Genomic DNA, 24,099 nt, shown 5'->3' on the forward strand with positions numbered 1-24,099 from the left:
AATGGTATTTGTTACAAAAACATAATGTGGTGGTTTACTTTCCTCACTTAGATTGAAGATTGTAGGGTTGGGTTGGAGAGAACCTTCGAGCTATTTCAATGGTGGAAAACTCATATTGAGAAGTCACTTTCTTGTGGAGAAGAAGGGGCCCTTGAAAACTTTTAAAAGCGTATTTTGATCTAATATTAGATAATTGCCCATGCTTGTGGTTCTTCATCCACCTGAAGAGTGTAGTTGCAAGAATGCAATATCATGGCACGCTTCAGTCCACCCTTGATGCTTTGCTGTAAGCAGACTCACCATTCGTCTTATTGATTGCAACTTCTATCTAAATTGTGATGATGTTGGACAAACGAGCAAACTCAAGATTTGCTCCAATCGTTTCCAGAACTTCCATGATTTTCATTGTGAGAGGGGTTGTGGCCTTGCAACTGTGGGTATGTGTGATTCACCATCAAATGATGATTTAGTCCGTGTCCCCTTTGACCTGCGCCGCATCCGCCAATCGCCATAGCTCAACCGGAGGGACAAAACTCGGTGAAGCTGGCGTCTGACAGAAATTTTGTAGTATGATTTTCTCGATATGGATTGTCGCACATTTTTGCAAGTACATGTGCAGCAAAGAGAAGATATGTTCAGAACAGGTAGACTTTGGGTATAGCATATACACTAGAATCAAACATCACCAAAAGCAAATTATTTTCGGGGTAATTGAAACATCAAAACTTCAGTTCGAACCAAGACAGACATTCATTTGTAAATACTATGAGCGATGTTCGGTCCTCCAAAACCAAGAAGGAAGACACTACTGTGGCGGGCTGTCACGGCCAATATAGCTTGCTTGCCGGAAGTCACCTAGCTGGGCCACTGCCTGAATACATTAGTAAAGCGATTCTCTGGTTTTGCTTGCGGTATAGGCAGTGAAAGCTGCACATAGTCAGGCGGTGAACACATAATAAGATAGTAGCCTAATCTTTTGTGAGGCTTAAAAGCACAGCGTAAATAGCACAAGAAGGAAGGTTAATGCAACAGACATCCATTGCATGCTTCTTGTTCTTCAGTAGCTCAAAGAGACAGTATCTTCTCACACCTGCAAATTGTTGTCGAACTGCAAATAATTGCATTTATTCTCCTTAACATGCCATCGCACTTGTGGGTCCTTTGTCATCAGCATTATTCTCTGGACAAGTCCTGATTATAGAGGGGAAGTGTGCTTAGATATGACAACTAAAAAAATGTATTGAAGCCTCTCTCTTTTTCATAAAAAGAAAGAAATGTATTGGACTGAAAATACTAATTGGAATGAGGATTTTAACTTGTGACAATACAAACTTTTTCACGAATACTTGTAGGCAATAAACACATCTACTTTTGGAGGGTCGCTAAAGTCATTATGCCAAACAGGTGAGCATCGAATTTGATTGAAACGCTCAAATTTGACCTTCATTTGCGAAACAACACAAACATGTTTCTAAAGTTATCTGACCATGAAACATGTATTTGCAGCTCAAGACCAGAAATATTACTGGGCATAAGCATTACCACGGCATCTGAATTCATATAGGTTATCAGAACTATTTTGTAAATAAAACGTGACATTCCCAACTGTCCGAACACAAATTTAACATGCTACCTCATGCACCCTAGCTGAACCGAGTCTCACCAGCCAAAAGGAGTAAAATACATAGAACCACCACATTCGTGTCACACTGCAAATGCAACAAAATTTGGAATAGGAGGTGCAGAGTGCCATTCTTTTAATAGATAGTGGTGCTTGGTGCTACTAATGTCACAACACTAGGTTCTGTATGCAATTTGACGAGTGCATCTCACCACAAAGCAACCAACTAAAGGAATGAACCGGCAATGAGAAGAATGTGAGCATGCTGAAGGACCCTAGCAGAAGCAAACGGTTTAACAAGTAACTAAAAATGATGAAAAAAATATGTAAGAAAAAATCGCTCAAGGGAAAGTAGCAAACACATGTCCAAATCCAGATTAATGTGTGCATACTGCAATGCTAATTACTATTTCTGTATGATACTCAAATTGATGACAGTCATATTCACAAGACGAGAAACAGATACTTCTTGCACACATGTACTAACCATTAGAGCAGAACCTAAATGCCGGCAAGGCGACAAGCAATATGAGTGAGTATTATATAAAGGGTGGAAAGTAACTTGGTCACATCAGCGTTAATTCAGGACCGTTTGGCAAAGTAGAATGGTAACACACCCTACCAAGAAACTATCACCTGAATCATATTGCAATGTCATGTGGAAACAGAATAAGTGGTTAAACAGATTGGAGAGCAAGCTTACCACTTCAAATAGATGGTGTGGTCAAGGACGGCGGGAAATCGGCATACAGATCGCCAATTATGGCATAGGGACCAGTCTGACAGAACCACTCAATCTGGAAAGTCTGGAGATTCAGTGAAAAATAGTCTACTGTTGGCCTGTCGTCTTCCGGATACCCAGTTAGGAGCAAGTATCCACCAGCTACACCCACGCTATAGCTATGATTTTCCGGCAAAGCGATCACGGACTTGTACTGCCACTGGTTTGCGCCATTCCCATCCTTTGACTGTTCGGCATACAGGAGATGATATGCATCACGTTTAATTTGATGCGAGATAGTAAGAATCCCAAACCTTCCTCCTCCTGCCTCCACAATGACCATGTCCGGCATATAAGGGCCAGATGAAGGTGGGAGGTCAACAGTGGAGAACTCCATGCTGCCCGTGTCAAGCATAAGCATGCTGCCAGCCTCATAAATCTGGCCAATAGAAGCATCGATGGGCGTAGTACCGGCGTGATACCACCGCGCATCCAAGCACATCAAATGTGATCGGATCAGCGAGCCATCTTCCAGCGCAGGAAGAGAAGACGAAGAGGACGAGCTTGGTTATGGACCGCACCAAGCACATAACTCTGAAGTCTCTGAATGATGAGTCCTCATCGTCGCCAGGAGGAGCGAAGAAGGTCTCGCATTCCACGGTGTCCGGCGGATGGACTTGACTGGCTAGATGGTCGGGGAGGACAGGTAGCAGGAGGTAGCGGTGGTGCAGGGGGTCGCAGACGGCGAATTCCTTGACCAGATCGCTGGGGTTGTAATTGTGGTTGGTCCCTTGGAGGGCGGGGGAGAAAAGGGCGCGGCCGTCGCGGACCTCACGGAGGCACCAGCGGTCGCGGGACGGGGGGAGGAAGGAGCAGGAGAAGTCGGCGTCGGCGAAGGTGGCCGCCGCGGCGGCGGAAGGGTGGGGCGGCTGGGCGGGGGTGAGGCCGCCGCAGAGGATGCCGAGGAGGGGCGGCGGGTGGATGGCGCGAAATCGGCGGAGGAAGGTGTGGGCGGCGACGACGCGGCGGAAGGAGACGCACGCCGCGGAGGCTCGGGCGAGGTCGGCGGCCGCGGGGAGCCGGAGGAAGATCTCCTCCAGGAGTTCCTAACTGTATCCTTGCCGCTCATCCAGCATGCAGTCCCACCAGGTTGGCCCACCAGTTGTCAGGCATGCATGGTATTTTATCCTCACGTGATATTCTAGTGCTTGTATATCAGGCCGTATTCAAACAGATGCGGGACCAGCACTACAGATTCCTGACAAATGTACCATAGACTGTACTAGAACCTTATTTGGATTCAAATTTCGAATGTGGATTTATAATGATAGGCAAGTGATGAATAAAAATATAGTTGAAGAATTTATAATAATGGTATAAACAAAAACCACTGCTCCTTGGGATTCAAAAAATGTCCTAATTTTCATATTAGTTTGTTTCAAGAGAAAGAAATTGTATAAACAAGAACCAAACTTTGTAACTTAGCCATGGAAACTCTACTGTAGCTCAGAACTTTTGAAGAACGTTAGTAGCACTTCTTTTGAAGAACTTATAATAAGGAAAACTTTGAACAAGTTCTTCAGGTTTTGATGATAGAGTTCGAAAAAGGTATTAATAAAGTTTATGTCTATTTTTGTTTCCAGACACCACATTAACAAAAAAAAGAACCCAGGTTACATACAAAAATAAAGTTCGTCAGCAATTTATTCAGAGTGTCTACTCTGTAAAACAGAGTTCTGTTAAAACATACAAGTCCTTCGTCAAAATTCTGCAAAGTATGAGTGGGACATCCGAAAAGTTCTTGTATAATTCTGCCTACAAAATTACAATCTATGCAGGAACCAGGACAACTTGCTGGCCATGAAGACATGAACTAAAGTAAGTCAGGAGCCTGGCATGTTAACTCGTGTGGCAGACGTCGTCCAGCCTCCATTTCATCATCATCCTTGAAAGTAGGCAAGTTTAGAAAGATCAAATCAGAAGCAAGAAACAGAATAAATGGAAGAATAGTTGAATAGCACCCGCATCATACAAATTCATCACGCACTGGAGAACACAAGACCAAGAGCGAAAGTGATAGATCCATGTGCTACTAGATCCATGACGTAGCAACAATTTTGCACACCTGCAATAAAAATCCATATCAATTTGTAACACAAATCATGGGCAAGCAGGAAGAAGCGATCCCAATCCTTATTACCTAGTAATACAACTCCTAGATTTGGCAAGCGGGGAATGGGGGATTACCTGTGAGTAGTGGTCGGTGCTGATGCTGAGCCAGCCGGTGAGACGAAGTGGCGTCCGTGGTCCTCGGCAGCCGGAGGAGGCAGAACACAGCTCGTTCGTCGCGGTATCTGGTGCTAGGAGCCGTCAACGCATCGAATGCTTGGTGAGGGCGGACTACCAGATCTGCACCGCACTGGGTGACGGCGAGCGATCCGGGGACTCCTCGCCGCACGCCGTGGTGGGGAGGAGGCTGATCTGGTCGGAGACCTTCAGATCGGGACGGTGGCCGGTTGTGGAAGAGGAGATGGAATGGAAGGGGCGGCTGGATCTGAGATAACGGAGAGAGAGGAGGAGTTTGGCTGGCTGTTGAGGGAACGTGTGAGCGGGGTAGGTCATAGGCATGGTGCAGATACAATTTGATTGTATTTCGGCCGTATGCCCCAAGGAAAATGGGAAGAGGGGTAATTGCGTGGGACCAGATGGTCCATGGTTGCTCGCATCCACATGTCCCAGCAACGGCGCCGATTCGCGTTGCGCGCGCAAACAGTTAGGATTAGCCATATTCGGAATTTGAATTGTCTCTGCCAATTAAGAACCAACTAGGAGTATATGTAAGGTCCCATGCTATTTTAACCACGTCGTCGATCAATTAGGAATGAAATTATGAATTGCATTAACTGAAATTGATTTAGAGACAAATTGCATTAATTGATAATTGATTTTTGAAAACAATGTTGGTAATTTCACAGTAAATCAGGAAACCACGTTGGCAACACTAATTGCTGTCCCTCCCCTTAATCTTATCGCAGTGGAAGCAATGTGTTCATGCACCAATGACCCTCATGCTTGGTTTGCTCGTGAAAGGACGGAGGAGCGACACCATTTTTTTTAGGAAGGAAGAGCGATGCAGTTTAACACCACACCAAGAGTGCTACAACAGAAAGCTCATTGGGCCCAAATTAACACCAGATGATCAAAGTTGCCATCAGAACAGAGGATGGGCGTCCAAGAAAGGTAGTAATAGTGGAAGAAGGGAAGGCCGCGGAACAGCAGGGAGGGCTCTGGAGGCAAATCAAGGGGAGATGCTCACTAAGGGAGAGAGAGGTGTCGTGGGAGATGGAGAGGAGACATTGCCGGAGCGAATTTCTTTTAGGACCTGACTAAAGGCAAAGGTCAACATGGTGGGCTGTCTCACTTAAACCGCTATTAGGACCTGACTTCTCATCATCTTGATCCAAGACTGAGCGTGCTAACCACATGGTTTTTTTATGGTCAATTAGTCACCACTCAGCCTATCACCTTACCTCTGCTCGATGATATTGCAAGTGTTTGGTTAAATGCTTTGTTGTTGGCTTCTGATTGTTCAGCTACCTGAAGAACTGTGTTGGAAGAACATGGCATGACTACATGTGTCGGTTCAATGCACTGCCGGCCTGCAGAGGTCCTGGTTATAGAGGGAAGGGGGGCTTACTGTTTAGACTTTAGATACGACAACTCAAAGAAAGTATCAAACTGAAACAAACTGAAGAACAGAAAGCATGTGTCCCTAAGCCTCTCTGTTTTATAAAAAGAAAGAAATACCAAGTGGGAACCAGGATTCCAACTTGCCACAATACAAAGTTTTTCATGTATAAATGTATGCGATACAAACATCTACTTTTGGAGTGTCACTAATAGTCATTATGCTGAAGCGTATCCAGCTTGATTGAATGCTCATAAAGTCAACTCTTGCCTGCAAACCACACAAACATGTTTCTGAAGTTATATTTCTGGGCATAAACACCAGCACGGCATCTGGATCCATGTGTGTTATCACAACAATTTAGTATTGACCTATCCACTTGCATGTTATGCAAGCCACCAGAGATAAAATGTTGATTTAATAAGTTTGATTTATTAAAACAACCAAGACGTTATAAGCTGCCACTAGGTAGAAGCCTACCATTATTTATCAGTGATAGACTAGTAGATGCCTAATTAAGAGGCATAAGATAGAAGCCATCATTACATAAGCAGGAACTGAGAATGCGAAACCAAGGGCTGAAGCAAAAAATTTAGAGAAATTAGGGAATCACTAGGGCGTTGCGTTGCTGGGTAAAGTTGGTTGTGCCACCAACCACCCAGGTTCCAACCCTACTCATCTCTTTCAACGGAAAATCAGAGGCTCTAGTGCCTTTGGTCTTGTTTTTATTTTAGCGAACTAGCTCTTTGCCATCTATTTGGAGACACGACTGGTTCCTCGTTGCTCTCCTCCGGTGTTCGCCGCTATCCTTTTCTGATCTTCAGTGGCGCTATGTACGTTGGTCATCGGTGAATCCAAGGCGATGTCTTTCCGAATTGGATCGAGTCCTGCCATTCATCTGCCACTTTCTCTTAGGCGCTCAGGGTGGATGGTGCGTTGACAAGAGAAGTTCTGCGGAAGTGTGGTCTTCGGAGGTGTCCGGCGTCGGTCGAGACGTGGTGCTATGTATCAGTTTAGGATAGGCTTTCTGCATTGTAGCTTGCCTAGCGGTGGTGTTTGTTTGTTGTCTTGCCGGGTGTGGTGTTCGTGCTACACTCGTTGTTCATATCGAGCGGTAGCTTTCTTGTAACTAAATTCTGCCTTCTATAAAGCTATGATACGCCTAGGTGTACTCTCGAAAAAAAACATCGTAGTCGAGTGCAGTCCACAATAGTTTTCATGTTTCCTATTAGACATACGTTTCTGTTGAACTGTATGTCTCAACAGTTTTTGGGTGTCAAATTTAGCAACATCAGGAGCAATGGTATAACCCGAGAAGTAGTAATCAACATCAGATGCTGATTACTTAAAACAAATGTTCGCAAATCACAAATATATTTCAAATTTATCATTCGCGAACATTTTTTAAAGTCATGAACAAATATTTTTCAAATTAATAGTTCATGAACATTTTCAAATTTATTGTTCGCAAACATTTTCAAAATTTTCATTCGTGGACATTTATTAAAAGTCACGAATCACAAAAAAAATTAATAAATATTTTTTAATTTAACGTTCGTGAACTTTTTTTAAAGTCGCGAATCACAAATATTTTTTTAAATGTTCACAACTTAAAAAAAATGTTCGCAAATCACAAATATTTTTCAAATTTATCGTTCTCAATTTTTTTAAAGTCGTGGACAAATAGTTTTCAAATTAATCATTCACCACATTTTCAAATTTATCGTTTGCAAGCATTTTAAAAAAAAATCGCGGACATTTTTTTCAAGTCACGAATCATAAATATTTTTAATAAATATTTTTTAATTTATCGTTCACGAACTTTTTTTAATGTCGTGAATCCCAATTTTTTTAATGTTCACAACTTTAAAAAAATGTTCACGAATCAAAAATATTTTTCAAATTTATCGTTCTCGACCTTTTTTTAATGCCGTGAATAAATACTTTTCAAATAATCATTCATGAACATTTTTAAATTCATCATTCAGAAACATTTTCAAATTTTTCGTTCCTGGACATTTTTTTAAAGTAACTAATCACAAATATTTTTAACTTATCGCTCGCGAACATTTTTTTAAAGTCACGGATCACGAATATATTTTTTGAAACGTTCGCGAACATTTTTTTAAAGTCGTGAACAAATAGTTTTCAAATTTATCGTTCACGAACATTTTTTTAAAGTCACGAATCACATATATTTTTAAAGTCGTGAACAAATTTATCGCGCTTGACCGTTAGAAGGAGAAAACCGGGCAGCTGGCCGGTTCAGATGACCTGTGCGACCTATCTGCACCCGTAATGCAAGTTCTATGACAGGTTTTTCCGATTTGCAAATACCGTGACTTTAGTGCACCCGCAGCGCAAGTTCTCGGACCGCCGGTGCCATTTACTCCCATTAGAATGTCATTTGAACACTGACAATCAATATGAATGAGTGTTACAAAGGGTGGAAAGTAACTTGGCCACAGCAGCATTAAATCAGGACTGTTTGCCAAAGTAGAGAATAATAATGTACACACTACCATATAACTAACACTTGCATCATATTGCAATTGCAATGCCATATCCATGCCAAGTAAGTAATTAAGGATGGATGGAGGGCAGACTTACCACTTCAAAGAGTTGGCGGTGAAAAGGACGGTGGGAGGTCGGCATACAGGTCACCAATCAAGACATAATCATCAGTCTGACAGAACCACTCAACCTGGAAAGTCTGGAGATTCAGTGATAAATAGGCTACTATTGGCCTGTTGTCTTCCGGATACCCGCATAGGAGTAAGTATCCACCGGCTACACCCATGATGCAATAGCCATAATTTTCCGGCAAAGCGATCAGGGACTTGGATTGCCACTGGTTTGCGCCATTCCCATCCCTAGACTGTACAGCATAAAAGAGATGATATGCATCACTTTGAATTTTATCACAGATAGTAAGCATCCCAAGCCTTCCTTCTCCTGCCTCCACAATGGCCATCTGCTGCCCATAACGGCCAGGTGGAGACGGAAGGTTGACGGCAGAGAACTCCATCCTGCGTGCGTCCAGCACCAGCAACTTGTTGGCATTATAGACCTGCCAACAGAAGCAACCATGGGCGTAGTAGCGGTGTGCGGCGCTGCGCATCGAAACATTTCAAAAGTAATAGGATCGGCGAGCCATTGTCCGGCGCAGGAAGAGAAGACGAGGAGGAGGAGCTTGGTTTTGCACCACACTAAGCACATCACTCTGAAGTCTCTGAACGATGGTTTCTCATGGTCGCCGGGAGGAGCATGGAAGGGCTCGCATTTCAGGATGTCCGGCGGATGGGCTTGACAGGCGAGATGGTCGGGGACGGAGGGCAGAAGCAGGTAGCGCCGGTGCAGGGGGTCGCAGACGGCGAACTCCGTAACCAGATCGCTTGGGTTATAGTGGTAGTCGGGAAAACGGGCGGTCCCCTCGAGGGCGGGGGAGAAAAGGGCGCGGCCATCACGGACGTCGCGGAGGCACCAGCGGTCGCGGGACGGAGGGAGGAAGGAGCACGAGAAGTCGGCGCCGGCCAAGGTGGCCGCTGCGGCGGCGGAAGGGTGGGGCGGCTGCGCCGGGGTGAGATCCCAGCAGAGGATGCCGAGGAGAGGCGGCGGGTGTAGGACGCGGAATCGGCGAAGGAAGACGTGGCCGGCGATGACACGGCGGAAGGAGACGCAGGCCGCGGAGGCGCGCGCGAGGTCGGCGGCCGTGGGGAGGCGGATGAAGACCTCCTCGAGGAGTTCATCTACCAGACTATTCGATGACCGTAGGATTAAAACCATGCTATTCATCCGATCCAGTAGAAAGGAATCAGGTGGTGAGTTGTCTCTTTTCCTCCACTACTAATTACGTGCCTCCGGCCGCTAACCTCTCTGTCCTCCACTAAATATGCGATGAGTTCGTTAATTGATCCTTCCCCGATCAAGGAAGCATGGAGCAAGACACTGAATATTTGCTTCCAGCTTCGTTCCTAATATTTGCTTCCAAACCTATATCCTAGTAAAATATAACCAAACAGTGATTTAGTTCCTTCAAATAGAAAAAAAAACATTTTCCCACTTGTTTCAAAAGTATATATCAATCGGGTGCTTCCATCAACTACAAAATTGCTTCCAGCCAAATAGTACTAAAATTGCATGTGAAACAATCTTTTAGTATAAAGAAAAAATTGCTTCGCAAAGGAATCACGTGGAAGCACAACTTGAATGACAACGCATTGTTCAAAAAACATATTTCCGCTTGTTTCAGAAGAATCATTCTCGTGCTTCCGTCAACTATAAAATTGCTTCCAACGAACTAATAATAATAATGCATGTGAAACGATCTTATCCGCATAAAGGAAAATTTGCTTCACAAAGAAATCACGTGGAAGCACAACATGAATGATGACGCATTGTCAAAAAAAAACATATTTCCGCTTGTTTCAAAAGCTTCAATCTTGTGCTTCCATCAACTATAAAATTGATTCCACCCAAATAGTAATGAAATTGCAATTGATACAATCTTGTTATATAAGGAAATTTTTGTTGCTTCACAAATCATAAAAGTAATCACGTGGAAGTAATGCTTCCAAACACAAATCATGCTTCCTAATCTATAGTTTCCCGCTATGCTCCATCCAACCGTGTCCGAGCTTGACAATCTTCATTTCTCCCACAAATCTTCGGGTGTCAACACCCGCGAGCATCGACACCATTGAAGCGCCAATGATCTTGACCTGTGGCCACCGAGTGTGCCATGCTAGTTTGCTTCCAAACTGATCTCACGTTGCGGACCTTGCCTAGTATTGATCATCATGTTATGCTCACTGTCGGCAAGGCGTGTTCTTCCGCGGCTGTCGACGCTGCAGAATTTAAAAAAAATTTAGCTGTTTGAATTGAATTCAAACACAAACGCCTACAAAACATTAGGAAGCATGTAAATGAAGCAAGCTGGACACGGTGTAGAAGCGCATGTATGAAACATATGAAGCAAACTATACTTGGTGAAGAACTACAACTATGTATGTATGAGGCGAATTGTATGTGGGGAAGAAACAGAAATATAATACGTAACAAGCATGGAAATTTGGAAAGCATATATACTCTATCTGCATTTACACAACAAATTCAGCAAAAAATAACACCCAACAGGGGCGTGGGCTGATTCTTCCTGCTTCTGATCCTCCCTGCATCTATTGATCCTTCGGGTTGCATGGTTAGGCAACCACACCAGCGGCCATCCCGATTGGAGATGAGCACCATGGCACGTACGGAAGGGTGGCGCTCTGGCGCGGTGGATGGGAAAGAAGTGGCCGGTGAAGTGGCCGTGTTGCTCGACGACGATGAGAGAAGGCCCGTGCATGCAAGGCCGGGGGAGAAGTGGATCTGGGAAGTGCGTGAGTTGGCAGCGAGAAAACTGGGAGGGATATGGGGAGCTTAATTAGGAATTGTGGGTAGTTAGTTCCTATCCATAGGGGATTTTTTTTGCACAATATATGACCGCCGGATCTCAATTGAATCGAGGGCTGTCTACTAGTCTGACGTTGGCCTCTTTTTTTTTTGCATCGAAGACGTTGGCCTCCTTTTTTTGCCCTAATACATTTAAGAATACGAAAAATGCCCTCGATCACGTCCCAAGGAAAGTACCGGACGAGATGAATGCATCGCTATGCTATGTGCTCCGTATACGAAACGAAGAAGTAAAAACTGCATTATTTCAGATGTTTCCTACTAAAGTGCTAGGACCTGATGGTTTTCCTGCTCATTTTTATCAGCGTCATTGGGATATTTGTGGGAAAGATGTAACACAAATTATTCTAAGGATTGCGAGGGGAGAAGAAAGCCGGAGTGCATCAATGATACAATATTGGTTCTTATTCCCAAGGTAACGAATCCCACTATTTTGTCTCAATACAGGCCTATCAGTTTGTGCAATGTTCTTTATAAGATTGCCTTGAAAGTGCTTGCAAATAGTATTAAGGTCATCTTACCAGAGATTATATCAGAGGAACAATCGGCCTTTGTTCCTGGTAGGTTGATTGCAGATAACATTATTTATGCCTATGAATGTCTACACTTTATGAAACGGACAAAGTCAAAAATAAATAGTTACTGTGCACTAAAGTTAGACATGATAAAAGCCTATGATAGAATGGACTGGGCTTATTTGAAGGTGAAAGTGCGTTATATCGACTAGAGGGGGTGAATAGGCGATTTTTATGAAAGTCTTCAAAACGCGGAAGTTATGAAGACAAACGATAGAAATAAACCTATTACCCTGCAGCGGAAGGTAGACTACACTAGGCAAGCCATAGTCAAGTATTCAATAGAGTGAAAGCACAATGACTAATAGCAGCAATGTAGTAAGGATCAGGTAGGAAGATATTATGAAGCCAAACAGAACACGCAGCCACTCAGTGACGATAAAAGATAGTGCAATCATACAATGACTTCACAAGGAGTAACAGTACGTAAAGAGAAGAGAAGGATGAAACCAGTGACTCGTTGAAGACAATGATGTGTTGGACCAGTTCCAGTTGCTGTGACAACTGTACATCTGGTTAGGGCGGCTAGGTATTTAAACCTGAGGACACACAGTCCTGAACACGCAGCTCAGGACACCTAGTCCTCACCGTATTCCCCTTGAGCTAAGGTCACACAGATCTCGCCCAATCACTCTGGTAAGTCTTCAAGGTAGACTCCCAAACCTTCACAGACTTTGTTCACCGGCAATCCACAATGTCTCTTGGATGCTCAGAACGCGACGCCTAACCGGCTGGAGGATTCACAGTCCTCAAGTGTAATAAGTCTTCAGATCACACAGACAAGAAGACTTAAGTGATGCCTAATTCTCTTTGGCTCTGGGTGGTTAGGGCTTTATCCTCGCAAGGAATTCTCTCTCAAAGGCTTCGAGGTGGGTTGCTCTCAAACGACAAAAGCCGTATACTAACTCTGAGCAGCCAACCGTTTTTGGTTGTAGGGGGTGGGCTATTTATAGCCACTAGGCAACCCGACCTGATTTGTCCGAAATGACCCTAGGTCACTAAGGAACTGCCACGTGTTCCAACGGTCAGATTTCAAACTCACACGGCAACTTTACTTGGGCTACAAGCAAAGCTGACTTGTCCGACTCTAGACAAGATTCGCTCTCATAGTCTTCACTCAAAGACATAGGTTTTTGTTAGGCATCACTTCAGTCATTCTGACTGGTTCTCTTGGACTCCACTTAACAGTACGGTGGTTCCTATGACTCAACAAAGAAGAAGAAAAAGAACTACGAAAGATCTATGTCTTCGAGCTCCATAGGCTTCATGCGATGTCTTCTCTTGTCATAGTCTTCAATGTGAATATCTTCATATACCACCTTTGACTTCAATGTCTTCATACATTTTTAGGGGTCATCTCTGGTAGGAAAACCGAATCAATAAGGGACTTCTACCTGTGTTATCCTGCAATTCTCACAAACACATTAGTCCCTCAACTAGGTTTGTCGTCAATACTCCAAAACCAAGTAGGGGTGGCACTAGATGCACTTACAATCTCCCCCTTTTTGGTGATTGATGACAAACTAGTTGAAGTTTTCAACGGGAATATAATATGTGAAATTGTAAAGGATAAGGAATTGTCTTCATAAGTTGCAAGGGCTCCTCCTGAAGATGTGCATATAAGTAATTTGCTTTTGGAATGCAAATGCACATGGCAGGTTGTGTTTGTGGAGATCATCTTCAACTTATGTGACAATCCACTATGCATGTGAAGGTATGTGAAGATAATGACATGCATAATAGAAAATGGACGTCTGCAAAATGATCTAAGTGCGGAATTTATCGTCGCACATGCGGAATTTATCATCGCATCACAAGGTGGCAAATAAGTAGCAGACGACCATCGAGTTTTAAGTGTTACAACCCAAAGAACCAAAAGTATCAAAACGAGAGTTGTAAACACGAAGCAAAATATAAAGCACCCGCCCATATGGACCCGCTTGAAGACTATCAAACTCGTATGCTTCTCCCCCTTTTGTCAGTAAGGACAAAAAAGGTCCGAAGACATAGAGCATCTACTCGTTCCCATGAAGAGTAGGTGAAGCAGCAGGGTCGTCGGTGGCGTTTGGCAGTGCAGAAGAGCTTGGAGCAGTGTCGAAGCGTGCTGAAGGAGGCGGCGGTGAAGTAGCATCGTCGTCATCCTCGATCACTCTGGCATTTATAGTTGCAGCAGAGGAAGAGAACTCAGAGTCTTCAAGAGATGGAGTTCGTCGCAGCACTGCCCTTCGAGGAGGTGTGGAGTCAAACTTGAAGCGCTCAGAGAAACCATCCTCTTGAAGATCATCTTCAGAACACATCAACGTCAGCCCTTTCCATGTGCGGCGAGAGGTTTCATGGGCAACAAAGGCATTCTTGGTGGCAAGATTGCGAATGCGATTAACATCCACCAGGAGGCTTTGCATTTGACGCTTCAGCCAGTCATGATGCCTATCCTGTTTCTGATGAAGAGCCACAAGAAGCTCTCGGTCATTGAGAACACGAGTGCGCTTCTTGGGTCGTGGGGCAGTTGTACTGTCAGTGGCTTCAGTGAGAGCAGGATGCGGTGCACGTGTAGTGCCAGCCAAAGGATACACATGAGTGACTTCTTCAACTCCTTCAATGTTCTGAGAAAAACTTTAATGCTCTGCATTTTGAAGACTTAGAGGTTCCTTGGCAGGCTCGGGATAGATGGCTTCAATAGACATATCCACATCAGGCAGAAAAATCCGATGATTGCGAGCAGATGGCTGATATGAGATAGCAGAGTGAAGTTTGATCAGCCGCATTACCCATGGGGCGTAGAACTTCAAGCCAAACAGATCAGAGCCTGATGCAGCAAGTTGGCGAATGAAAAAGTCATGTGCATTGAAGCATTTTCCATGAAGAATATAGAAGACTAAAGTATTCATTGCACCTTCCAGCTTGGCATGTGGAGAGTGCCCTTTGATGGGCCAGAGAGTTCGCCTTATGATGTGATAAATAGTCCTTGGCAGATACTCTAGGTCTTCAACAAAGAACTCTTTGGGATATGCATCATCTTGGGGTAATGACTTCATCATACTGAGCATCTGACTCATGTTAGGTTCAGGATTCTGAAAGATGCTCTCCACAGCTTCACTGTGAAGTTGACAGCCAGATTCATAGAGATCACCGGGAGTGGGTAGACCAGTGAGCTCAATAATGTCAAAGGCTTTGGCTTCATGATGAACCTTTCCTGTCATCCACTCCAGGACCCAAGTCTTCGAATCTCTGTTATACCCGCGGATGTGAAGTGTGGCATAGAATTGGAGCAGCAACTCTTCATTCCAATGCTCTTGGTCAGTGACGAATGGCAGCAGTCCAACCTCCTTAAAGCAATCCAAAGCTTCTTCTAGACAGGGCAGACCAGCTATTGCTTCAACGTCAAGACGCTTGTGTGGGAAGATGCGACCTTGATTGTAGAGAATGCAAGAGTAATAGCTTCGCTGCGGATAGCTCTAGAACCGATCAGATGATATTCTTTCCCTTGAGTAGGGGTTCCTGGAGCTATTGAAGAATGTGTTGTCTGCTCTGAAGCCATTGATATTGAAGGATTCAGGTGCTGATGCAGGATCTGAGAACCTGGACAATCTTGGGATTGGCTTCTGTACCTGAGGTCTGTGCTCAACATGATAGTCGAACTGAGGACCGGCAGCAGGCGCAGGAACAGAAGCAGTGGGATCAGTGGCTTCGCTGGCTTCTGGTGCTTTTGTTGGTGAGGGCTCCACATTAGCTTCAGCCATGACAACGTCAGTGGCTTCATTGGTGTTGGTGGTGGCAGCCTTAGGATTTTCAACCTCCACTTGACGAGCTGGAGAATCGGTTACAATCACGTTCTCCTCGAGAACCGCTTCTTGGTGGGACAGGGGAGTAGCTTGTGGGACTTCTTCTTCATCGGCTGATGCAGCCGGAATGTCTTCAGCAGATTCAGCTTCAGACGCAGAGACTGGAGGACTTGGTCCTTTGCGAAGCCTGCGCAACGCAAGCGACGCCTGTGTAGTTGGAGTTGGCTGGGCCTCAAAGTCTTCTTCCTCTTGTGGGCGATCAGCCCATGAAGCATCCTGAGCAATTGGCGTCAGTGGACGACCAATTCTGATGAGTTTGCTGTGCTCGAGCTGAGGAAGGACTGCACCATCTTCTACATGGTCATCGTGACCAATGTCTTCAGCAGCGATGGGAGCAGCTGCTGAAAAGTCTTCAGCTTCATGAGCCTCTGTGAAAGTAGACTCATGAATTGTCAGTTGGCGTTCAGCGTCAGGACGAACCATGGAAATGGATTCAACAATCAAAGAGTCTGTGGGAGCAGCCCATTCTTTCTTGTTCTTCCTCTTCTTCTTGGAGGGGCAGTAGGAGAGGCTTCATGATGTTTCCTCTTCCTGGCTTCAGCCTCAGCAGTCCTTGTCTTCTTCAGCTCTGAGGCGGTTGACCGGGCTTTTGGCTTCGAGCCAGTCATTCTAGTTGGGAAGACAATGGGATCTGCTTCCTGCCTTGGTGCGTCGGGTTCAGCCGTAGCGGGCTTCTTCTTTTTCTTTGCAGCCATCCTGGGGTCGATGCCAGGACGCCCAAGGGCGTTGCGCTTCTCAGCCTCATTGTAGGCTTGCACACATCTGTCAGCCAGAACCTTCATGCACTCACGAGAACCCTGAGCTTCTGCATGTTTCTTGAGAAAGGCTTCCTTGAGCTCGTGCAGCATAATCTTGAAGTTCTTCACCTCTTGCACGCTGAGCTTGGCCATATGCTTCTTGAACTGAGCCTTTTCAAAGTCAATCTTCTGCTTCAGTTCAACAATGTGCTGGGCGATAGCTAGTTCTGAAGCAATGGCGCCATGGAAGGCGACACTGAGGCCAATGGGTAGTTGCAGATCTTCAAAGCTGATGTTTGGCGTGTCAAACCACTCATCAATGAAGTTGTGGATAATTGTTACATCAAAGAGAGGCAGATCATTGAAGATTTCTGCTTCTTCTTTGCTCTTGATGAGTTGCTCAAGAGCGTCATCTGCAAGATCTTCATCACTTGACAGATCAATGGCATCATTGCGCAGAATGGCAGCAGCTGTTAGCTCTTGGCTGGTGTGTGGCAGAGGCATCTTGACCTTCTGGGGCTTGGAGATGCGTGACAAATCTTCAGACTACACACTGTCTTTAGGAGGTGCAGTTGCCAGAGGCTTCGCCCGTGAGATTTTTGGAGCAGAGGCAGGCTTTGAAGCTTTAGGCTGCTTCTTTGGCTTCGGCGCTGCAGGCGCTTCATCTGATTCAGCGTCATCTGCAGGCTCATTCACAGCTGTCCCTTGAACCAAGATATGGGTGATGAGACCTTCAAGGTTGTAGAAAGGACCGACGACATTGGGTTCTGCATCACGTGTGCCGTCAACCCTTGGAGCTGAAGGACCAGGGTTGAAGTCTAGTCCCAATGTCTTGTTATTCTGCTTTGCTGAGTTTTCGACAAACTGGAAATTGCGCTTGAACAGAATATCGTCACGACAGCATAGCAGTGACGCTGGGTCAGCATCCGCAGGCTGTGGTCCACGGACCATGCAGGGATAGAAGCCTTGTTCAATGGCTTCATCTCTGGTCCTGGGTTGAAGATTTTTGTAGAGGATGTCTCCCCATGGTCGCTTGATGGCATTCTTTTCAGCATATTCCTTGGTCACAAATCTGTATTTGAACCACTGTTCTGCCCAATAGCGTCGAATCCATTGGATTCGCGTCTTGCACTGATTGTAATCCTCTTCAGGATCTGTCTTGTATAGCTCTGAGAGGTCATCGGGCAGATCTCTTGATGTTTCTCCTCGATGCTTTCTGCCACCCTTCCTTACTGATTTTTCTGAAGCCATGAACCTTAATCTGAAAAGCTTCAATACGTTCAGAGGCTTCAAAGGTTTTCGCTTGCTGGACAAACAGGAACTGGCTTCGGGAGAATTTATGTGATGCTGTAAGAATTCTGCAAATGAACGCAGACTATGAGAACCAAGGGATTCTCCCACGGACATGTACCTGTGACAGCATTAAGGTGCGAGGGAAGGGGAAGAGGTCATATGCATTCTCAGAAGATTTTGAAGATAAATCAGTTTAGAAGACATTGACCTCATTGTGCGAAGACATTCACTCATAGATAAGGAGTTGGTTCCAGATTTGTACGAATCCACGGATCAGTACAAGTGAGGAATCTAACTACTTTGTGAAGCATAAGTGAATATACTAGGCATGTTATGAGATACAGTGTGAAAGAGATCCAACTTGTGTGAACAGAAACTGCTTGTGGTAGAAAGTGATAAAGCTATAGGATCAAAGAGGCCGTAAAAAGGAGGTTTTATTTACCACACGAAGAACTGCTAGACGGAGTGGAAGAGGAGGCCGAGCAATTCGATCGTCCGTGCCCTAACTTGGCGACGAAGGACACCTACAGCGACGGCGGAGAAGGCGATGTCCGCGGTCGGCGTGAAGACGGTGTCGGAGAGGTTGCGTCAGCGAAGCGCTTCGTCGCCAGCGTCGTCGAGGGCTAGCGGTGGGGCTAGGGTTCGTGCGAGATTGGAAGAAGAGATAATGACTGCTGTGAGGTGTGTATTTATAGATACAGGGGCGGCACTGCGTTATTACACAGGTGCCCCTGGCGATTCGCATCTGAGGAACACGTGGCCATCATGCAGCATATCGGGGTTTCTTCCACGTCCCACGCACGCCTGGATTGTCGGGTGGTCGTTCCCACTTCTCCGGGTTTCAGGTGGAGGAATGAGCATTGAAAACGGACTTAATGGTTGTCTCTGTATCTTCTGCTGACAAGGACGCAGAGAAGACATTCGACAGTTTCAATAGAATGCTATGATTTGGAGAGATAGAGTTTGAGATAGAGAGCATAGAGAGGTTAGGGTCCGATCACATTCACTTAGTTCAAAAGATTCAACAAGAAGACATAGCTATAAGTGAATGCTGTAGAGGACAAAACACTAGTGTATATATATATATATATATATATATATATATATATATATATATATATATATAATCAACATAGTGAAGATAATCATGAAGATATGTTGAGATTGAAGCCAAACTAAATGTGAAGACATAGCAAATGTAACGCCATGAGTGAAACACTTCAAACAGAACATTTGGTGGTGGCGTTACCCATCGTATAGGAAGTATTAGACCCAGACACGGCGCACAATTATTGTGGCGCTCCGAAGTCAAATTTCACAATAATGTATTCATACTTAGAATGTATGTCTTCATTGATTGAAGATATACTTTACTTCGTGTGTTGCACATATAAGTCATCAATATGCATAAGTTTTAGGATGTGTGCCTGATCACAGGACATTTGAGGATTTCAAGATATTTAGCTCACACCGTAACTTGCAAAATCTCTTCTCATCCAAGGGCTTGGTGAAGATATCTGCCAATTGCTCTTCAGTGTTGACGTGTATGATATCAATATCTTTCTTCACAACATAATCTCTGAGAAAGTGATGACGAATCTCAATGTGCTTTGTCTTCGAGTGCTGAACTGGGTTGTTGGCAATCTTGATGGCGCTTTCGTTGTCGCAGTAGAGTGGCACTTGCTTCAGATGAATGCCATAGTCCTTGAGTGTTTGCTTCATCCATAGAAGTTGAGCGCAGCAAGATCCAGCAGCAATATATTCAGATTCAGCAGTGGAGAGAGATACACAGTTCTGCTTCTTTGAAGACCAACATACAAGTGATCGTCCCAAAAAATGACATGTGCCTGATGTAGACTTGCGATCCACCTTGTCACCAGCATAATCAGCATCTGAGAATCCAACCAGATCAAACTCTGAGCCCTTTGGATATCATAATCCTAGAGTTTGGGTGTGAGCCAAATATCGAAGAATTCGCTTCACAGCTAAGTGATGCGACTCCTTTGATGTCGCTTGGAATCGAGCACACATGCAAACACTAAGCATAATGTCTGGCCTAGATGCACATAGATAAAGTAAAGAACCAATCATGGAGCAGTATACCTTTTGGTCGAACTCTTTACCATTGTCGTCAGGACCCAGATGATGCTTGGCTGGCATTGGCGTCGTGAAGCCTTTGCAGTCTTGCATACCGAACTTCTTCAGGCAATCTTTGAGATACTTCTCTTGAGATAAGAATATGCCGTTGCGTTGCTGTCGTATTTGAAGACCGAGGAAAAACTTCAGCTCTCCCATCATGGACATCTGATATTGCTCTTGCATCATATATCCAAACTCTTCACTGTACTTCTGATTGGTGCAGCCGAAGATAATGTCATCCACATATATTTGGCACACAAACAGTTCACCATCATATGTCTTCGTGAAGAGAGTGGGGTCTAGGGAACCATGTATGAAGCCTTTGCTCTTCAGGAAGTATTTGAGTGTGTCATACCAAGCCCGAGGGGCTTGTTTGAGGTTATACAGTGTCTTGTTGAGCTTGTATACCATGTCAGGATGTTTTGGATCTTCAAAGCCAGACGGTTGTGCAACATACACTTCTTCTTCAATCTTGCCATTGAGAAAAGCACTCTTCACATCCATTTGATATAGAAGTATGTTATGATGATTTGCATAGGCCAGCAGTATGCGTATGGCTTCAAGTCGAGCCACAGGAGCAAATGTTTCATCAAAGTCAATGCCTTCCACTTGAGTATATCCTTGAGCAACGAGACGAGCTTTGTTTCTGACAACTTGACCATGCTCATCTTGCTTGTTGCGGTATATCCATTTGGTGCCAATTATGTTGTGCTTCCGAGGATCAGGACGCTTAACCAGTTCCCATACATTATTCAGCTCAAACTGTTGAAGCTCTTCTTGCATAGCTTGAATCCATTCAGGTTCCATGAAGGCTTCTTCAACTTTCTTGGGTTCTGTTATTGAGACGAATGCGAAGTGCCCACAGAAATTTGCCAGTTGAGTCACCCTTGATCGAGTGAGTGGACCGGGTGCATTGATGCTGTCAATTATTCTCTCAATCTGCACTTCATTGGCAACACGAGGATGTACAGGGCGAAGGTTTTGCTCTTGCTGATCATTGTCATTGTTAGTGGGATTGTCTTCAGGTTGAGCATTGTCGTCAGGTTGATCAGGTGCAGAGATGATAAGTTCCTCTTCAGGTTGAGCTTCAGAGGGTATGATTTCTCCAGTTCCCATTAGCTTGATTTATTCGCTGGATGGAACTTCATCTAGCACATTTGGCAGGTGATCTCTTTATGAACCGTTAGTCTCATCAAACCGCACATCCACTGTTTCAACCACTTTGTAATGAAAGAGATTGAAGACTCTGTAGGAGTGCGAATCCTTTCCATATCCAAGCAAATTTTGGTGCAAATTTTGAAGTGTGATGTGGATCCTTGATCCAGCACCTGGCGCCAAATACTCTGAAGTAACTGACATTTGGCTTCTTGCTAGTAAGGAGCTCATAAGATGTCTTATTCAGAAGCTTGTGAAGATAAACACGATTGATTGTATGGCATGCAGTATCAATGGCTTCAGGCCAGAATTTTCTTGAAGTCTTGTATTCATCAAGCATCGTTCGGGCCATCTCAATGAGTGTTCTATTCTTGCGTTCAACGACGCCATTCTACTGTGGCGTGTATGGGGTTGAGAATTCATGTGTGATGCCCAAGGTATCAAGATATGTATCAAGGCCAGTGTTCTTGAATTCAGTGCCATTGTCACTTCTGATGTGCTTTATCTTGGTGCCATAGTTGTTCATTGCTCGATTGGCGAAGCGTTTGAAGACATCCTGCACTTCAGTCTTGTAGAGGACTATATGCACCCAAGTATATCTAGAATAATCATCAACAATAACAAAGCCATAAAGGCAAGCAGTAGTAGTAAGAGTTGAGTAATGAGTGGGACCGAAAAGATCCATGTGGAGCAGTTCGAAGGGTCGAGTGGTTGTCATGATTGTCTTCGAGGGATGTTTGGCCCTTGTCATCTTCCTCGCTTCACAGGCACCGCATAAGTGATCTTTCTTGAACTTGACGCCCTCGATGCCTATGACATGCTTCTTCTTTGCAAGGGTGTGGAGGTTCCTCATGCCAGCATGCCCTAGCCTTCGATGCCAGAGCCAGCATTCTGAAGCCTTTGCTAGAAGACATATGGCAAGCTGTGGTCCTGCCGAAAAATCTACCACATACAAATCATCTTTCCGATACCCTTCATACACTAGAGACTTGTCAGATTCCATTAGTACAAGGCAGCGATATTTTCCAAATATTACGATCATGTTCAAATCTCAAAGCATTGAGACAGACATTAAGTTGAAGCCAAGGGATTCAACAAGCACGACTTTATCCATGTGTTGATCCTTTGAGATTGCAACTCTACCTAGACCCAATACCTTACTTTTACTAGTGTCAGCAAATGTGATGTGACTCTTGTCGGATGGACGTAAGGTTGAGTCCATAAGAAGGCTTCTTTTGCCAGTCATGTGGTTGGTACACCCACTATCAATAATCCATTCTGAAGACGCTGGTGTCGTACCCTACAGTGCAGTTAAGGGGATAGGCTTCACGAAGAGAATTGTGAAGCAAAAACATTTGACGAACCAGTGGGTTATGAAAGTTTAGATCCAGATTAGGACTGATAGGGAGAGTAGCAAGCGATTCAGGAACGAAGTACATAGTAAGGCCATTTGGGCATTTGATCTTGCGCCCTATAAGATATTTAAGGTCCCCAGCAATAGCGTCAGACGATTTTGATTTTCTGCTGCAGACCTTTCCCTGCAAAAGAGAGTTAAGCTTTCTTAGCCACCCACATCTTCAAGGGTGGCTTAGAAGCAATAAGTCTAAGTGCAACGTCTGAGAACTTTGGCTTTGGAGCCCTAGCAAAAAGTCTTGCAGACGGACAATAGTACTCATAAGAATAAGCAGAATAGTTCTTGGTCTTATGAACATGGCGGTTTGATGAACCGCGCTCATATTCATAGGCCTCAGTATGGTTTCCCTGCAAAACATTTGCGTTAGTGCGACTCAGGTGAGTCCTCTGTCTGTATGAAACCTTTAGACCGTATGAAGCCTGTGGTCTGAGGTTTGTCTTCTTCACGTGTGGTGTCATGATGACATTCACAGGAAGATTCTCCAAACACTTTTTCAGAACCTAGATCTTCTTCATAGGCGGTCCATTCCTGCAGTTAGTACCAATGTACCTGGCAAACACTTCATCATTCTGATTCTTAAACAGCTTATAGTTTGCATCAAAGGATTCATCAATGACAATGGGGTTTGCACAAGTGAAGCCAGATAGATTGGATAGATCTGCTGAAGATTCCTTTGCAGCAACCCATGTGGTTTTGGGGTACTGCTCAGTTTTCCAGTAAGAGCCATCAGCATTCATCTTCCTTACGAACCCAACACCCTCTTTCCTCGGGTTTCGGTTCAAGATCTACTTTTTGAGGACATCACATAGTGTCTGATGCCCTTTAAGACTTTTGTACATCCCTGTTTCAAGCAATGTCTTCAACCTAGCATTCTCATCAGCAATAGCAGTGGAATCCTCAGCAGAGGGGTTAGTTTCCACATCAACAGTTGAAGATATTGCAACAATAGCAGCAGTAGAACATTCAGCAACAGTAGTAGCATTATCACGCTCAATGCATTTAAGACATGGTGGTTCAAATCATTCCTGAGCGGAACTGATCTGTTTGGCGTGAAGTGACTCATTTTCCTTTTGAAGATCTTCATGAGCCGCTCTCAATTTCTCAAGATCTTTCTTCCTTTGAAGATAATCGTAGGAAAGCTTTTCATGAGTTGTTGAGAGCGTTTCATGACGACTTTCAAGTTCCTCATACTTAACATGAAGATTTTTTATGTCTTCAATTAAGGACTCAGATCGAGTCATTTCAGTGCCTAACAGATCATCGCTTTTGTCTAACAGTTTTTGAATATGTTCCATGGCTTTCTGTTGTTCAGTTGCAATTTTAGCAAGTGTTTTGTAGCTGGGTTTTGAACCACAATCAGAGTCATCGTCACTAGATGTTTGATAGTGGGTAGTGCGTGTGTTTACCTTGGCACCGCGTGCCATGAAGCAGTAGGTAGGAGCGGAGTAGTCCTTGTCATT

At 44.5% G+C, this 24,099-nt stretch overlaps 2 protein-coding genes and 1 pseudogene across 2 annotated transcripts; all 3 read right to left on the bottom strand.

The window, feature by feature from the left end:
* Positions 1-738: 738 nt before the first annotated feature.
* LOC119332965 lies at positions 739-3,616 on the bottom strand. Its single transcript, XM_037606033.1, has 3 exons — positions 3,575-3,616; positions 2,325-3,448; positions 739-1,191 (listed from the first exon to the last, which is right to left on the bottom strand). Exons 1-2 carry the CDS (start codon positions 3,614-3,616, stop codon positions 2,774-2,776), a joined length of 717 nt encoding a protein of 238 aa, XP_037461930.1. The 3' UTR covers positions 739-1,191; positions 2,325-2,773.
* Positions 3,617-4,020: 404 nt separating this feature from the next.
* LOC119332966 lies at positions 4,021-9,151 on the bottom strand. Its single transcript, XM_037606034.1, has 4 exons — positions 8,915-9,151; positions 4,590-5,061; positions 4,390-4,467; positions 4,021-4,287 (listed from the first exon to the last, which is right to left on the bottom strand). The coding sequence occupies exons 1-4, from the start codon at positions 9,149-9,151 to the stop codon at positions 4,283-4,285; spliced, it is 792 nt and encodes a 263-aa protein (XP_037461931.1). The 3' UTR covers positions 4,021-4,282.
* Positions 9,152-9,248: 97 nt separating this feature from the next.
* LOC119332967 lies at positions 9,249-9,816 on the bottom strand (annotated as a pseudogene).
* Positions 9,817-24,099: the final 14,283 nt, after the last annotated feature.

This window comes from Triticum dicoccoides, chromosome 7A, assembly GCF_002162155.2.
Source record: "Triticum dicoccoides isolate Atlit2015 ecotype Zavitan chromosome 7A, WEW_v2.0, whole genome shotgun sequence".
Classification (NCBI taxonomy): domain Eukaryota; kingdom Viridiplantae; phylum Streptophyta; class Magnoliopsida; order Poales; family Poaceae; genus Triticum; species Triticum dicoccoides.